Below are 18,952 nucleotides of genomic sequence, written 5' to 3'. Positions count from 1 at the left end.
AAAAAAGCCACACTGCTCAGCAATCCACCTGTTTAACTGTACCCTAATCACAGGATGATTTACAATGACCAATTAACCTACTAACCTGTACGTCTCTGGAATATGGGAGGAAACCAGAGCACCTGGAGGAAACCCACACTGTTCATGGGGAGAGCATACAAACTCCTTACAGACAGTGTTGGAATTGAACTACGAACTCCGGAACACTCTGAGCTGTAATAGCATTGTCCTAACCACTATGTTAAAGCTGACACTTCCTGTGGGCTTCACATTTGCTCATTGGCATACCCTACCTGTCACAGTTTTACAATAACACGTCTTGTTACTCACCATCAGCATTGGTACAGGAAGGCCGAAGAGATTTACCCAAACTGAAAACACATTTCCAAGAAGAAATAAGTTAACCAGTTTTAAAGATCCAATAAGCCACAGGTATTTTACTGTATATAATGGAAAATAACTCCAACAAACTGCCAGGGTTTTAGAATAAACTACAGCACACAGCATAAATGCTGCAAATCATGAACACATGAAATTCTGCATATGCTGGAAATCCAAAGCATCACAGACAAAATGCAGGATGGACTATAGTGTACAACAATTAGCACAAAGCTATTACAACACAAGCAATCCAGATTCAACGCCTGCCACTGCCTGCACATGCTCCCTGTGACCGCACAAGTTTCCTCCGGGTGCTCTGGTTTCCTCCCACATTCCCAAGACATACCAGTTAGTAGTCTAATTGGTCATTGTAAATTGTCCTGTGATTAGGCTAGGGTTAAACAGTGGGTTGCTGGGGGGTGCAGCTTGTTGGGCTGGAATGGCCGATTTCCTGTTGTATCTCTAAATAAACAAAATACTGGAAGAACTCAGCAAATCAGGCAGCATCTATGGAAGAGAATAAACAGTCAACGTTTCAAGCCACACCATCTACTCTATTTCATTTGGTACAAAGTCAGTGAGTCATTAACAACAACAAGGATCTAAAATAAGATTAATATTCTTTACATATACCACCCAGAGCCTTTTCTCAAAACAAAAAAGATTTGATGGTTACACCTGATTTCTGCATCTTAAAAGAATTTCTATCTGCTGCCAAACCCTTTCACTGTGAACTCCTGTTTCAACCTTCAATTAGGAAGCAGAATCTTGTCAAATACTTTCCAAGAAAATCTCTCTGTGAAATAAGGCTGGCAGATGGTGTTAACCCTGTTGGCAAGAGACACCGTCTGTGATTCATCTCCTCCCCTTTGTCAAACAAGGCCAGTTTCCAGGTGAGCTTTCAACTCAAACTCTCTCTGCTTTCCCAGGTAACTTCAAAGTTTCAATGTCAGTATTCAAAGGATGGGAGGTAGGAGGCAATTACACTGATGTCCAGGCCACAACGTATCCCTCTAGCATTATCACTGATACACATGCCCTACTCAAAATCACATTGGTCCAAAGTTCAAGGCTGAACCTGGTCAGTCACTATCATAATGTAGGAAGCCCAACAAACCAAGTTGCTCAGAAAAATCAGATTCAGATTTATTTATCAGATGCACATGGAAACATGCAGTGAAGTGTGTCATTTGTGTCAACAATCAACACAACCTTAGGATGTGCTGGGGGCAGCCTACTAGTATCACCACATATTTTGATGCCAACACAGCAAGCCCACAATGCTTGGCAGAATAAAACAACAATAAGAAATAAGCCCCTTTCCTCCCTCCCAGCTATGCACATACACGGACAGTCCAGTCATCAGCTAATCCAGGGACGATATTGAAGATCTAAGCCCGAAGGAGGATCAGAGGTCCAGAAGTTGAAGCCCAATATACAAGGCCTGAAGACTGGAGACTGAAGACCTGTCTGTATCTGTGGGTGGGAGGAGGAAATGGAGGAAAGGGACTTGTTTTGCTGCTTGTTGTGTTCTATGTTGTACTGCCAAGCATTGTGGGAGTCAGAATGTGGGGTAACACTTGCAGCTGCCCCAACATATCCTTGGGTTGGTGTTGGCTGTTAACGCAAATGACACATTTCGGTTATCATGAAAGTACAGGTACGTACAGTATACGTCACCATGTACAACTCAGATTCATTTTCTTGCAGGCATACCCAATAAGTCTACAATAGAATAATAGCCACAATAGAATCAATGAAAGACCGCTCCAACTTGGGTGTTCAACCAGTGTGTAAAAGACATAAACAGAGCAAATATGAAATAAATAAGAATAAATATCAAGAACAAGATGAAAGGTCATTAGAAGTGAGTCCACAGGTTGTGGGAACAGTTCAGTGATGGAGCAAATGAAGTTATCTCCACTGGTTCAAGAGCCTGATAGCTGAGGGTTAATAGCTGTTCCTGAACCTGGTGGTGTGAGTCCTCAGGCTCCTGTACCTTCCTGATAGCAGTAGCGAGAAGAGAGCATGTCCTGGGTCGTGGGGATCCCTGATGATGGATGCTGCTTTCCTGTGAGAACGTTTCATGTAGATGTGCTCAATGGTGGGGAGAGCTTTACCTATGATGGACTGGGCTATACAAACTACATTTTGTAGGATTTTCCATTCAAGGGCATTGGTGTTTCCATAGCAGGCTGCGATGCACCCAGTTAATCTACTCTCCACCACACACTATATAAATTTATCAAAGCTTTAGATGTCATGTTAAGTTTTCACAAACTCCTAAAGAAGTCAAGGCCCTTTTGCACTTTCTTCACAATTGCACTTACGTGCTGGGCCTAGAACAGGTCCTCCAAGATAATCACACTGAGGAATTTAAAATTGCTGACGCTTTCCACCTCTGATCCTCCAATGAGGACTGGCTGTATCAAAGGTGGTGACCAATCTGCATACAGGAGGGAGATTGAAAATTTGGCTGAGTGGTGTAATAACAACAACCTCTCACTCAATGTCAGCAAGACCAAGGAACTGATAGTAGACTTCAGGAGAGGGAAAGCACGACTGCGCCTCTACTTCCTCAAGAGTCTGCGGAGATTCGGCACATCATCAAAAACCTTTGCAAACTTCTATAGGTGTGCGGAGGAAAGTGGGCTGATAGGCTGCAATACGGCCTGGTATGGGAACACCAACGCCTTTGAGTGGAAAATCCTACAAAAGATAGTGGAATTGGCCCAGTACATCACGGGTGAAACCCTCCCAACCATTGAGCAAATCTACTGTATATGAAACGTTGCCATAGAAAAGCAGCATCCATCATCAAAGACCCTCACCACCCAGACCATGCTCCTTTTTCATTGCTGCCATCAGGTAGAAGGTACAAGAGCCCTAGGACTTGCACCACCAGGTTCAAGAACAATTGCTACCTCTCAACCATCAGGCTCTTGAACAAAAGGGGATAACTATACTCATTCTATTTCTGGTGTTCCCACAACCATTGGTCTCACTTTAAGGACTCTTTATCTTGTTATTTCATGCTCTTGTTATTTATTACTCTTTATTTATACTTGCATTTGTACAGTTTGTTGTTCATTGATTCTGTTTATAGTTACTGTATGCCTGCAGGAAAAAGAATCTCAGGGTCGTATGTGGTGACGTGTATGTATTCTGAGATTAAATTTTACTTTGAACTTTGAACTCGTGGGCCTCTGGTTTCCTCCTCCTGAATTCAACCACAGGCTCCTTGGTCTGGCCAACATTGAGTCAGATGTTGCTGTCTGGCACCACTCAGCCAGGTTTTCAGTCTCCCTCCTGTACGCTGATTCGTCACCGCCTTTGATTTGGCCCACAACAGTGGTGTCATCAGCAAACTTGGATATGGCTTTGGGGCTGTGCTTAGCTGCACAGTTGTAAGTGTAAAGTGAGTAGAGCAGGGGCTCAGCACACAGCCTTGTGGTGTACCTGTGCTGATGGAGACCATGGGGGAGATGTTGTTGCCAATCCAAACTGAGATTGCAACTGAGGAAATTGAGGATCCAATTGCACAAGGAGATATTGAGGGAAAGGGCTTGAAGCTTATTGATTAGTTTTGAGTGAACAATAGTATTGAATGCAGAGTTGTAGTTGATAAAGAGCATCCTGATGTATGCATCTTTACAGTCTAGATTTCCAGGGATGAGTGAAGAGCCAGTGAGATGGCATCTGCTGTGCATCTGTTGCTCCTAATCCCATTGACCAGTACTTGGACCAAAGCGCTCCTTACCCCTCCCATCCTTGTACTTATCCAAACTTCTCCGAAATATTTCAATAGAACCTGCTTCCACCACTTCCACCAGCAGCTCATTCCACTCTCACACCACCCTCTGAAACTCCCCCTCAGGTTCTTCTCAAATATTTCATCATTCTCTCTAAGCCTATGACCTCTAGTTCTTGTCTCACCCAACCTCAGTGAGAAAAAAAAGCCTGTTTGCATTTATTCTATTAATACCTCTCATAATTTTGTATCTCTGTCAAACCGCCTCCCAATCTCCTACTCTCCAGGGAATGAAGTCCGAACCTGTTCAATCTTTCTCTGTAACTCGGGTCCTGAAGTCGAAGTCAAGGTAAATTTATTATCGAAGTATATATGAATTACCATATACTACTCTGAGATTTATTTTCATGCAGTCATTTACAGGAACATAAAGAAATATAATAAAATTCATGAAAGACTATGCATAAAAACTGACAAAACAAAATCAGTACTATTGTTATACTTTGGGTGGCGGGGTGGAGATCTGTCTCTACCAAAGGAGGTGTAAGGCTCTCCGTCCCTCCACTAGCCTGCAGGTCACCCTTGGGCAAGGTGTAGCACCCGCTTAGCCCCCCACCCCACCCCCGATCAGGGTCACTTGAAGCCATGGGAGCAGGTGGTGGATAATCCTATGAGCAGCTGGTGCTTATCATAAGTCCTGGTTATGCGACCATTGACGCCAGGCAGACAATCTCTGAAGAGTGTTGATAATGGCTGGGGTCACCCATCTTGAAAAGACCCTGCCCAGAAGAAGGCAACGGGAAACTACTTCTGTAGCAAAATTTGCCAAGAACAATCATGGTCATGGAAGGACCATGATCACTCACATCATACGACACAGCACGTAACGACGATGATGATGACGATCGTTATACGAATTCCACAGGAGCCCATTTCATTCTCCCCACTGTCCCACCAACCACCCAACCAAATTCTGCCACTCACCTACACAATGGGGACAATGTACGATGGTTAATTAACTGACCAAGCCACAGGCCATGACCTCACAGGGGAAACCAGAGCACTAGGAATGCAGTCACAAGGAGAACGTGCAAATTCCACACCAGGCAGCACAGGATCGAACCCGGCCCCCTGGAGCAGTGAGGTTGCAGCTCATATATTTGTGGCACCGTTCCACAAACTTATGAAAGGTTAATTATAGATGGCCAAGTAATCTCTTGCTAACAAAACTAAGACTGTAAGACCAATGAAGAATCAGGTAATTCAGAAGAGCCACTTGGTTACCAATTCTTGCTTTAGCCTTCATGTTCTTTTTCCAGTTCCTGCTACAGTCTCCATGATCTTTATTCCAACACCAATGCGTTCGGTTTCAAATGAATCATGTCCATCAAATACTTCAAGATCAAGAATCAGATTTACTTATCACAAGTACATCAAAACATACAGTTAAATTCGCCGTTTGTGATAACAACTAACACATGCTAAAGATACGCTGGGGATAGCCTGCAAGTATCTCCACAAATTCGAGCTTGTCCTCAATGCAGAACACAACAAATAACAGAACGACAACAGCAAAACAAACCTCCCTCCTTCCTGCCACTCACTGACACACAGTCCTCTATCCCCAGGACAGGCCGTCTCTAGCCTCCAGCTACTCTGGGCCTTCAACTTCCCCAGCAGACTCACATAGATCCGCAGACTCAGGCCTTGACTTACAGTCATAGAACACTACAGCACAGAAATAGGCCCTTCAGCTCATCCAGTCCGTGCTAAACTGAATAAGCTGCCTACTCCCATCAACCTGCACTGGTACAATACCCTTCCATACCCCTCCCATCCAAAGGTTCAAAGGTACAATTTAATGTCAGAGAAATGTGTACAATATACATCCCAAAATGCTTTTTCTTCGCAAAACATCCACGAAAACAGAGGAGTGCCCCAAAGTATGAACAACAGTCAAATGTTAGAACCCCAAAGTCCCCCCCAGCTCCCCCCTCCTGCGCATAAGCGGCAGCAAGCAACGATTCCCCCCTCCCCCACCAGCAAAAAAAAACACATTGGCACCCGCCACCGAGAACTCAAGCGTGAGCAAAGCGACAGTAAAGACACAGACTTGCAGTACTCCAAAGACTACATTGTTCACCCGGCCTTCGACATACCACAGGCTCTCTCTCCCCCAAGGGAGAAAGAGGTGTCTCCATTTTCCCATGTATCTATCCAAACTTCTCTTGAACATGAAATTAAAATTGCCTCTGTCACTTGTGCTAACAGCTCATTCCACGCTCTTACCACCCTCTGAGTGAAAAAATTTCCCCTGATATTCCCCTTAAACATTTCAGCTTTCACCCTTGATCCATGACATCTAGTTGTAGTCTTGCCCAAGCTCAGGGTAAATGCAAGCAGGCTTTTTTCCACTATCTATACACCTCATAATTTTGTATAACTCTATCAAATCTCCCCTCAGCCTTCTGTGTTCTAGAGAATAAAGTTCTAACCTATTCAATCTTTCCTTATAACTCAGGTCCTTCAGTCCCAGCAACATCCTTGTAAATTTTCTCTGTACTCTTTCAATCTTATTTACCGTTTGTACATCTTTCCTGTCGGTAGGGGACTAAAACCGCACATAATACTCCAAAACGCAAACACGAGGAAATCTGCAGATGCTGGAAATTCAAGCAGCACACACAAAATGCTGGTGGAACGCAGCAGGCTAGGCAGCATCTATAGGAAGAAGTACAGTCGACATTTTGGGTCAAGACCCTTTGTCAGGACTAACTGAAGGAAGAGATAGTAAGAGATTTGAAAGTGGGAGGGGGAGGGGGAGATCTGAAATGATAGGAGAAGACAGGAGAGGCAGGGATGGAGCTAAGAGCTGGAAAGTTGATTGGCAAAAGGGATACAGAGCTGGAGAAGGGAGAGGATCATGGGACGGGAGGCCTAGGGAGAAAGAAAGGGGGAGGGGAGCACTAGAGGAAGATATAGTGAGAGGGACAGAGGGAGAAAAAAGAGAGGGAAAGAAAGGGGGAAATAAATAAATAAATAAGGGATGGGGTAAGAGGGGGAGGAGGGGCATTAACGGAAGTTAATTAGGCCTCACCAACATCTTATACAAGTTCAACAAACATCCCAACTCCTGAACTCATTACTTTGATCTATAAAGACCATTGTGCCAAAAGCTTTCTTTACGACCCTATCCACCTATTTCGATGAATTATGGATCTGTATTCCCAGACCCCTTTGTTCTACCACACTTCTCAGTGGCCTATCACTCAACGTGTAAGAGCTACCCTGGTTGGTCCTCCCAAAGTGCAACACCTCACAATTGTCTGCATTAAATTCTATCTGCAAATTTTCAGCCCAGTTTTCCAGATGGTCCTGATGCTGCTATAAGCTTTGATAATCTCCCTCATTGTCCACTACACCCCCAATCTTGGTGTCATCCACAAATTTGCTGATCCAATTAACCACATTATCATCCAGATCAGCGACATAGATGACAAACAACAATGGGCCCAGAGGCGATCTCTGCAGCACTCCACTTGCAGGCTTCCAGTTGACCTTTGGGCTTCAACATTCAGCATCGACACCAGAACCTGCCAATCACCAAACATAAAGCCTTGAACTCCAGATTCGCTGTGCAGGAATCGTGAACACTAGGCCTCGAACTCTGATCTCACTGATTCACGTACCTATGGGATCACCGGCCCTCAGTCCCCCTTCCTGCATGGAACTCCAATTCTGGAGCTACTCGCTGACATGGAGGGAGGGAGACTATCAGCCCTTATCCATGCTGGTCTACCAGCCCAACATCTGACCATGGTAGTGGTCACCAGCCTTCAAGCATGAAACGGAGGCACAGTCTAGTCTGACCTCTAATTCCCCAACATCCGTGTCCCTGAACCTCAACTTGACCCCTAACTCCTCTCTCTGTCCCCAAAACCATCCCTAGACACTTAAAGCCATAAAAAATAACTAAGTCTGAGCCACAACCTTGACGGACACTGCAGCTCTGTGACTCTGAGCCATCTTGTATCTCTTTGTCATGGTGCCAAACATTCCATCACTGCAAACATGAGCCAAGCCCAGGCCATTTCAAATAAGGAAAAACAAACTAGAAAAATTTCCAAGCACAACGGTGAGATTTAACGAGACTAGTTCACCTACCAGAGATCTCCTCGAGGCACTGTTTGGCTGTCTTGCTGTAAACAGAATCCAGTTTTGTGTGGCCGGCACTTACATCGCCACTATGTAGTGAAGAGCCATCGCTGTCCGAGTGTGTTCTGTGAAAAACATACGTTAAAACTGGCATTAATAATTCAACACAACAAAGACACTTCCCGCACAGAAGGAGACTGCTTGGTCCATTGTTGCCACAGCATCTATTTGAAGCAGCTTTTCAATTAGTTCTACCCAATCCCACGTGGTCTTCCGCTTCCCCCTCACAGATATATTTATGCATTTTACTTCTTTAAATTATTGAATAAAGTTCAAAGTAAATTTATTATCAAAGTACTTATATGTCACCCTGAAATTCACTTTCTTCCGGGCATTCACAATAGAGCAAGGAAATGCAATAGAATCGTTGAGAAGCTACACACAAGGACTAGATAAACAATTAATGTGCAAAAGAAGACAAACTGCAAGTGCAATAATTAATTAATAAACAAACAAACAAACAAACAAATAAATAGGCAGTGGCCAATCAGAGATTCAAAGCATGAGAAGACACAGCTCACTCAGGATCGCAGAATTGAGTACCCACAAGGGATCGACTTGTGGCAGTTTGGTGTGTTTGAACAGCGGCCAATCAGCAGTCAAGATTGATTGGCAAGAACAAATTAAAATAAGGCATGGGCAAGTGGAGTAGCCATTGTTGGAATGGGTAGTGTTACAGTGGGGAATTTGAGGCTTTAGCTCTTCAAGGCTTCAGTCTGAGAAAGTGAAAAGCTGTAAGTAGAATTTTACCCCATAGATTATTTATTGTTTTTCTTTCTTTATATTTGCTCAGTTAGAACAGTAGGGATCGTGGAATGCTCCTCTTGCAGGATGTGGGAAGGCAGGGAGACCTTCAGTGTCCCTGGCGACTACACCTGCGGTAAATGCATCCAGCTGCAGCTTCTAACACTTTGCATTAAGAAGTTGCTGTTGGAACTGGATCATTCAGGAGTCTGAGAGGGTGATAGATAGGACATGTAGAGAGATAGTTACACCCAACGTGCAGGACACAGGAAAGTGGGTGACAGTCAGGAAAGGGAATGAAGTTAAACAGCCAGTGCAGAGTATCCCTGTGCTCAACCCCTCTATAACTGGTATACCACAATGGATACTGTTGGCGGAATGTCCTAACAGTGGAAAGTCACAATGGTCGGGTCTCTGGCATTGAGTCTGGCCCTGTAGCTCAGAAGTTGGTGGGAAGGGGGTGGAAGCTGTGGTGATAGGGGAACAGAAAGGAGGTTCTGTGGACGAAAACAAGATTCCCGGATGATATGTTGCCTCCCGGGTGCTAGGGTCCAGGATAACTCAGATTAAGTCCTTAGCATTCTTAATTGGGATGGTGAACAGCCAGAGGTCGTGGTCCACATAGGTTCCAATGACGTAAGTAGGAAGACGAACAAGGTTCTGCAAAGTGTGTTCGGGGAGTTAGGTGCTAAGTTAAAGGACAGGATCTCTACAGTTGTGATCTCAGGACTGCTACCTGTGCTGTGTGCTAGTGAGGCCAGAAATTGGAAGATCATACAGTTTAACTCATGGCTAAGGAGTTGGTGTAGGAGGGAGGGCATAGATTATTGGATCATTAGGCTCCCTTCCAGGGAAGGTGGGATTTGTACAGAAGACACAGTTTGCACCTGAACTGGAGGGGGACTAATATCCTAGCAGGAAGGTTTGCTAATGCTTCACTGTTTAAACTAGAGTTGCAGAGGGATGGCGTAACATGAAGAACTAGCTTGCTTGTCGGTCAAAAGCCGCTTCTACTGTAATGTTATCGATTGGCCCGTTTGAATGGGAAAGGAGCTCTTTCCCATTGGTTGTGTGTGTGCCACGGTAGCAGTGTCTGGCTTCAGGCACCTCAGGGGATCTCCTCTGTCTCCAGGCACTCACCTTCACACTGAGGTCGTGACCAGTGCTGAAGAACCTTTGACAAAGTGTGCTGCAGATAAAGCACTTAGCTACATGGCTGTTGAATGTTTAGTTTTGTATTTGTGTAACTTGTATCTGTTGAGTTTGAGGTGTTTCTGAATGCTCAGTATCATAGTTTTTGTAATTAGGATGGCTTAGATGTTTGATCGAATGTTTTACTGTTTGTAAATAAATGATTAATATACTCATTCATAATTTGTGTCTTCTATCTCACTTCCCAAACCCGTGAACCAGCTTCATCATCGCAGGTGGGAAGCAGAGTGCCAGAACTGATAGCAGAGAGCTCATGGAGTTGGGTGTTGTTAAGATCTCCGACAAAGTCAGGAATCAAAAGGCTGAGCATGGTGCAACTAATGTCCTGAGCTGCATGTATTTGAATGTAAGAAGTATATTAGGAAAGGCAGATGAGCTCAGGGCATGGGTCAACACCTGGAATTATGATATTGTAACCGCTAGTGACTGCAAGTTCGATTTCAACGTTTGAGAGAAGTTTGGATAGGTACACAGATGGTAGGGGTATGGAGGGCTATGGTCCTGGTGCAGGTCAATGGGAGTAGGCAGTTAAATGGTTTAGTATAGACCAGATGGGCCAAAGGGCCAGTTTTGGCAATATACTTTTCTATGACTCTATAAATAAATAAATAGATGCATGAATGAATGAATGAGTGAATCCATTCACAGGTTGTGGAATCAGTTGCGTCTTGAGGGAGTGAAGTGATCAATTCTGGTTCAGTATTTTGATGGTTGAAGGGTAATGACTGTTCCTGAACCTGGTGGTGTGGGTCCTGAGGCTCCTGTACCTCTTTCCTGACGGCAGCAGTAAGAAGAAAGCCTGGGTTGGACGGCGGGAGATCATTCGTGGAGGGAAGTGGGCAGTCGAAGTTTCAGGATGAAACATCGAATGTCCATTTCCCTTCACAGGTGCTGCCGTACCTACTATGTTATTTCAGCATCTCCATTTCAAGATCCCCAAACAATCATTGTCCATGTCCCTCCACAAATGCTGCCTGACCCGTTGAGTTCCTACAGTATTTTGTGCTTTGCTCCTGATTCCAGCAACTGCAGACTCGTGTCTCTGGTGGAGTTTTTTTATGATTATTGAGTACAGGTTTCCCCTGCCAACTGAAGGTAAAGCGTTCCTATGAAACGGTTCGTAAGCCGAAATGTCATAAAGCGAAGAAGCAATTATCATTTATTTGTATGGGAAAATTTTGTGAGCGTTCGCAGACCCAAAAATAACCTACCAAGTCATGCCAAATAACACATAAAACCTAAAATAACAGTAACATTTAGTAAAAGCAGGAATGATATGATAAATACACAGCCTATATAAAGTAGAAATACTTTTCCACAATCATTACTGAACTGTTCTCTGTAGCAAAAATCTCACGCAAGCGCTGTTGGCAAAAACACGGCGCAAGCGCTCGCCGGTAACCCTTAAGCTATGAAGCTGCCAAATCATACCAAATAGCGCGTAAAAATACACAGCCTATATAAAGTAGAAATAATGTATGTACAGTGTAGAATCACTTACGGGAATTGCGAAGACAGTGCCGAGCACACTGATGATGGTGTGTTAGGCTGAGTTGGAGCTTGGGTGGTGCAGTGGCCCCCACCCTCCAGGCCGCCGAGTGATACATTGCCGCGAAGCATGCAGGGGTGCAGCGGTAGCCGGGAGGCACACAGCACACCTTTAAGAAAAAAGCCGAAACAAACATGCTAATTAATTAGGTGCCACCCGGCACGTAATTAATTAGCATGTTTATTTCGGCTTTTTTCTTAAAGATGTGCTGTGTGCCTCCCAGCTACCATTGCATTCTCCATGTATCGGTATCTGTCCGTGGCCTGGGGGTTGGGGTGGTGGGACACTGGGGTGTCATCTCGTCATTGTCTGTTTCCATTAGGGCAGGCAGGTCATCTTCTATCTCTGCCCACCTTGATGTCGAAGGTCAAGGTTCGTCCTCTGCTGTGGCTGATGTGGAAGGCTTGCTTGACTGCTGAGCCTCGCGCATTTTTCTATCACACAGTTCTTTGTAAGGACTCAAACCATCCTGCAAATATCCCCTAAACCGACGTACCCTTTCAAAATTAAAGTTGTACTTTATCATTACTCATTCGGTTTCGATTGTTATCCTTTTTTCTTCCAATTGCATCAGCTCTTCATCTATCAGATCTTGGTCATGGGATACCAAAACCTCTTCAACATCATGTTCGTCAGCTTCCACAAGCCAAACTCACTTTGTCCTTACTTCGTTCACCACGATCGAAACTCCGATACCATAGAACTCATCTTGCAAACGACTGCTCACAGGCATGTGTTTAAGCAATGTCGGCAAGAATGCAGTTCCGAATCCGGGGGAGCGCGGCTGCTCGGGGTGCGCGGCCTTTTATCGCGCGCTGATTTTTTCGTGCGCTGATTTTTTATCGCGCGCTGCTTTTTTTCGTAACAGTGAAAACATCTTCTGAAAGCAAAAACAGGGTACTAATGTAGGTCTTTCATAACAGTGAGGTTTCATAAAGCGAACATTCGAAAAGCGGGGGACACCTGTATTTTCATGAATACTGTGAGTGTGATGTTTTCTTTAAAATATTCCAAATTTAAATTCCACAGATACTGTACAGTATTGGGATTTGAACTCTTAAAAACTCTGGATTACTGTTGTAGCAAATCGAGTCCGCGGCAGCCACCATATTCAGATACACCTTGCTATTGCCCACTTCATGGAGCACAGAACATTGCACAGTACAGGCCCCTCAGCCCACAGTGTTGTGCTGGTTTATACAAACCTACTCTGTGATCAAATTAATCCTTCTCTCCTACACAGCTCATAACCATCCATTTTCCATACATCCATGTGCCTAACTAGCAGTCTCTGAAATGTCCCAAATGTATCTGCCTCTACCACCACCCTGGGCAGTGTGTTCTAGGCACCCACCACTCTCTGAGTAAGAAACCTACCTCTGATATTCCCCTAAACTTTCATCCACTTACCTTTAAAGTATGTCCTCTACCACAGGCCATTGCCACCCAGACAAAAAGCCACCTGCCATAAGTCACAAAACCTTTCCAATCCATGCACAAAGATTAGCTTGATTTGTCACATGTGAAATGCATCGCTTTGCGTCACCATTTGTGATGTGCTGGGGGCAGCCCACAAGTGTGGCCATGCTTCCGATTCTATCAAAGCATGCCCAAAGCTCATTAACCCATAAGTGCTTGGAATGTGGCAGGAAACCGGAGTGTCCAGTGGAAACCCACAAGGTCACCAGAAGAATGTACAAACTCCTTACAGACAGCGGTGGAATCGAACCCTGATCTGTGATTGCTCGCACTGTATCCACTACTGTGCCAGCACTGTCCAAAATCTTTTACATTTTACATGAGAGCATAGACATAGGACCAGAATTAGGCCACTAGGGATCATTGTGTCTGCTCCACTATTCCATTGTTGCTGATTTATTATCCCTCTCAACCCCATTCTCCCGCCTTCTCCCTGTATCCTTTGATGCCTGAACTAATCTCTGCTTTAAATGTACTCAACGGCTTGGCCTCCACAGCTGTCCATGGCAATGAATTCCACAGATTCACCACCCTCCGACTAAAGAAATTCCTTCTAATCTCTGTTCTAAATGGTTGTGCTTCTATTCTGACCCTCTGATCCTAGACTCACCCACTATAAAAAATATCCTCTCCACATCCACTCTGTCTAGACCTTTCAATATTTGATAGGTTTCAATAAGATTCCTCTCATTCTTCTAAACTCCTGTGAGTACAGGCCTGGAGCCGTCAAAAACTCCTCATATGTTAAAACTTATATTCCCAGAATCATCTTCATGAACTTCCTCTGGACTCTCTCCAATGCCAGCACATCTTTTCTTGGATATGGGACCCAAAATTGCTCACAATACACCATATGCAGTCTGAACAATGCCTTATAAAGGCTCAGCATCACATCCTTGCTCTTATATTCTAGGCCTCTCGAAATGAATGCTAACATTGCATTTGCTGTCCTTACCACCGACTCAACCAGCAAGTTAACCTTTAGAGAATCCTACACAAGTTTTTTATACCTCTCATTTTTGAATTTTTTCCCCATTTAGAAAATAGTCTATACACTTATTCCTTCTACCAATGAGCATGACCATACACTTCCTACACTATGTTCCATCTGCCATTTCCTTGCCCATCTTCCCAATCTGTCCAAGTCCTTCTGCCGACTCCCTGTTTCCTCAACACAACCTTTCCCTCCATCTATCTGTATATCATCTGTAAACTTGGCCACAAAGTAAACAATTCTGTCATTGACATATAACTTGAGAAGACCCTATAACGACCCCTGCGGAACACCATTTGTCACTAACAGCCAACCAGAATAGGCCCCCTTTATTTTGACTCTTTGCCACCTGCCAATCAGCCAACTTTCTATCTACGTTAGTATCTTTCCAGTAATACCATGAGCTCTTATCTTGCGAAGCAGCCTCACTTGCAGCAGCTTGTCAAAGGCCTTCTGAAAATCCAAGTACACAACATCCACTGACTCTCCTTTGTCTATCCTGCTTGTTATTTCCTCAAGGAATTCCAACAGTTTTGTAAGGCAAGATTTTCCCTAAGGAAACCATGCTGACTTCAGCCTACTTTATCATGTGCTCCAAGTACTCCGAAACCTCATTTTTCCTAATGGACTCCAACATCTTGCCAACCACTGAAGCCAGGCTAATTGGCCTATAATTTCCTTTCTTCTGCTTCCCTCCATTCTTAAAGAGTGGAGTGACATGTACAATTTTCTAGTCCTCTAGAACCATTCCAGAATCTAGTGACTTTTGAAAGATCATTAGTAAGGTCTCCACAGTCTCTTCCGCTATCTCTTTCAGAACCCTAGCACGTAGTCCATCTGGTCCAGGTGACTCGTCTACCTTCAGACCTTTCAGCTTCCCAAGCAGCTTCTCCCTAGTAATTGCAACTACACTCACTTCTACCTTCTGACACTTATGAATTTCAGACATGCTGCTAATGTCTTCCACAGTGAAGACCGACGCAAAAATACTAATTCAGTTCATCTGCCACTGTTTTGTCCCTCATTGCTACCTCTCCACTGTCATTTGCAGCAGTGCAATATCCACTCTCAGCTCTCTTTTACTCTTTATATAGTTGAAAAACTTCTGGTATCTTCTTTGAAATTTTTGGCTAGTTTACCTTCATATTTCATCTTTATGGTTTTTTCAGTTGCCTTCAGTTGGATTTTAAAAGCTTCCCAATCCACTAACTTCCCATTAATTTTTTCTCTATTATATGCCCTATCTTTTACTTTTATATTGTCTTTAACTTCCCTTGTCAGACACAGTTGCCTCATCTTCCCTTTACGAAGGACTCACAAATCCCTTTGCAGAAAGCCGTCAATTCTGATGCAAAATCATTGACCTACAATGCAAAAAGAAGCTGTTCCTTCTCCAACCCCTGTGGAACACTACTAGTCACCAGCAGCCAAACAGAAAAGGCTCTCTTTAATCCCAATCTGTGCCATCTACCGATCATCCAATCCTCCATTCAAGTCACTCTTTTATCCATGCTGGAATATTTCCTGAAATACTGTGAGCCCTTATCTTGTTAAGCTACCTCATGTGCACACCTTGTCAAAGGCCTTCTGAAAATCCAAGTACACAGCATCCACCAATTCTCCTTTGTCTACCCTGCTTGTTATTTCCTCAAGGAATTCCAAGAGATTTGTCAGGCAAGATTTTACCTTAAGGAAACCATGCTGACTTTAGCCTTTTTTTATCATGTCTCCAAGTACCCTGAGACCTCATAACTAGCAATCAACTCCAACATCTTCCCAACCACTCTCAGGCTAACTGGCCTATAATTTCCTCTCTTCTGCCTCCCTCCTTTATTGAAGAGTGGAGTGATATTTGCAATTTTCCAATCCTCCAAAAAAATGCCAGAATTTGGTAATTCTTGAAAGATCATTACTAATGCCTCCACAATCTCTTCAGCCACTTTTTTCAGAACCCTAGGGTGTACAACATCTGGTCCAGGTGACTTATGTATCTTCAATCCTTTCAGCTTCCCAAGCACCTTCTCCCTAGTAATAGCAACTGTACTCACTTCTGCCCCCTGACACTCTCTAACTTCTGGGATTCTCTTCATGTCTTTCACAATGAAGGCTGATGCAAAATACTTATCAGTTCATCTGCCATTTCCTTTTTCATCATTGCTGCCTCTCCAGCATCATTTTCAAGCAGTCTGATATCTCCTCTCACCGTTTTTTTACTCTTTATATACCTGAAAAATCTTCTGGTATCCGCTTTGATATTGGCAGCTTACCTTTATATTTTATCTTTTCTCTCCTTATGGCTATTTTTTAGTTGTCTTCTGTTTATTTTAATAGCTTCCCAATCCCCTAAGTTCCCACTAATTATTGCTCTATTATGTTTTCAGGTTGTTTTTGACATCCCTTGTCAGCCACAGTTGCATCATCCTGCCTTTAGAATACTTCTTCTTCTTAGGGATGTATCAATTCCCGCACCTTCCAAATTGCCTCAGAAACTTCATCCATTGCATTTCTGCCATCATCCCTGCTAGTGTCTCCTTCCAATCAACTTTGGCCAGCTCCTCTCTCATGCCTCTGTAATTCTCCTTACCCTACTGTAATATGGATATGTCTGACTTTATCTTCTCCCTCTCAAACTGCAAGGTGAATTTTACCGTGTTATGATCACTGTCTCCTAAGGACTCCTTTATCTTAAGCTCCTTAATCAAATCTGGTTCATTGCACAGCACCCAATCCACAAGCTGCTTTAGAAAACAGAAGTCTTTCAAAATTTGTTATTGTAGTCGCCTCAAAAGCTTCTTCAGATAGCTTGTTCCAGATACATACCACTCTCTTTGTGAAAAAGTTGCCCCTCAGCTTATCCCCTCACCTTAAGCCCACAATCTGTTGTTTTCATTTTCCCAACCCTCGGAAATTTTTTCAAAATGACTCCCCTTAAAAGCTTTGATTTTGCCCAATTACCTTGTGCTTATTTAAGTGCCCTTCAATAGTACCTCATATTAAAAGCTTCTAACATTTTCCCTGTGAAAAATATTAAGTTAATAAGCCTGTAATTTCCTGACACACTGCCTCCCTCCTTTCCTGGCCTCAAGATGTGCGGCAGTTTTTTTTGCAAGGAGGACAAGGGCATCAGGTGCAAGGGAATACCAAAACCCAGAGGTTCCCCTCATCCTCTTATACTATCCTGACTTCGAAATTCACTCAGTGGCCACTTTATTAGGTACAGGGGGTACACCTGCTCATTAATACAAATGTCCAATTGGCTAATTATGTGGCAGCAACTCAATACATAAATGCATGCAGGCATGGTCAAGAGGTTCAGTTGTTGTTCAGCCCAAACATTAGAATGGGAAGAAAATGAGATCTAAGTGACTTTGACCTTAGAAAGATTGTTGATTCCACATGGGATGGTTTGAGTGTCTCAGAAAATGCTGATTTCCTGGGATTTTTAATGCATAGCAGTCTCTACAATTTACAGAGAATGGCAAGAAAAACAAACAAACAAATCCAGTGAGCAGCAGTCCCATGTGTGAAAATGCCTTGTTAATGAGAGAGATCAGAGGAAAATGGCCAGACTGGTTCAACTGATGGGAAGTCTACAGTAACTCAAATTGTAGAGTAATGTAATTAGTGGAAACATACATAATTCACAGTCACCAACACTTCACTTTAAGAGGCTGGTCTGATATGACGATATAATTACATAAAGTACTTCTACACACTTTGGTCCAGTGTTTTGCAGTACAATAAATGAGCTGTTACTGTTTTTCTCAGACATTAAACACCTCCACTATTTTTTATTTGTGAAAACCTACATTGGTGACCCTGGCACTCTAGGATGATTCCAGAGTTATTAAACATGTCAGCTAATGCAGTCACTTTGCAGCTGCCACAGATTCGGGAGAATAATGCCATTGCTGAGGCTGAATTCACACTGCGACACACCTCTGCTGTGAACACCAAGTATTTTTATGGGATAGCATCACTCATTAACTCCACAGTTGAGAGACTGGTTAGTGTACTAGAACACCCGCCTGAACACGATAAGTACCGATCGCTGAAAACTCACCTGTTACAGACTTATGGACTTTCAGAGTCTGAGAGCACCAAACAGTTGCTCTACTTGCCCAGCCTTGCGATGCCAAGCCATTGGACCTAATGGACCGCATGCCGTCTCTCCTGGGAAAATCACCATCCTTGCTTTATTTTTAAAGAACTCTTCATGCAGCAAATGCCTGATCAAGTTCACATCGCCCTCGTTAGTGCATTCGTGAAGGACCATAGGCAGCTTGCTAAAATGGCTGATAGTCTACACTCAGCAACTAGTGGTGCATCATTTCTCCTCCTTTCTCTACCTCAATAAGTCCAGTTAGCAAGCACCCCAACAGAAGGATGGCTGTGCCTGTGTTTTTACCATGCTGACTTTGCTATGAACGCTAGGAAGTGCAGACTGCCTTGCAGCTTCGACAGTGCCAGTGCATCGGGACATCGGAGGTAAGCGAACACCATGGATTCCAGCTGCCAGGGTTGTCTACTGTTCATTACGGACACTCTTTAAGGGCAACACTTCCAGTGTGACACGGGTGCTCAAGTGAGTGTGCTGCCAGCATTGACTATTGATGAGTGACAAAGC

The 18,952-nt window shown here is 43.8% G+C and overlaps 1 protein-coding gene across 4 annotated transcripts in view; it reads right to left on the bottom strand.

Moving 5' to 3' along the window:
* The window catches only part of nav3 (neuron navigator 3), a 548,130-nt gene that overhangs the window by 329,176 nt on the left and 200,002 nt on the right, over positions 1 to 18,952 (bottom strand). For all 4 annotated transcript variants that reach the window (XM_072268225.1, XM_072268222.1, XM_072268223.1 and 1 more), the window contains one exon: positions 8,297 to 8,412. In XM_072268225.1, coding sequence (XP_072124326.1) covers positions 8,297 to 8,412 — 116 coding nt within the window. The remainder of the gene's footprint in view (positions 1 to 8,296; positions 8,413 to 18,952) is intronic.

Source organism: Mobula birostris, chromosome 9, assembly GCF_030028105.1.
Source record: "Mobula birostris isolate sMobBir1 chromosome 9, sMobBir1.hap1, whole genome shotgun sequence".
Lineage (NCBI taxonomy): Eukaryota > Metazoa > Chordata > Chondrichthyes > Myliobatiformes > Myliobatidae > Mobula > Mobula birostris.
This window is presented reverse-complemented; position numbering and strand designations above follow the sequence as displayed.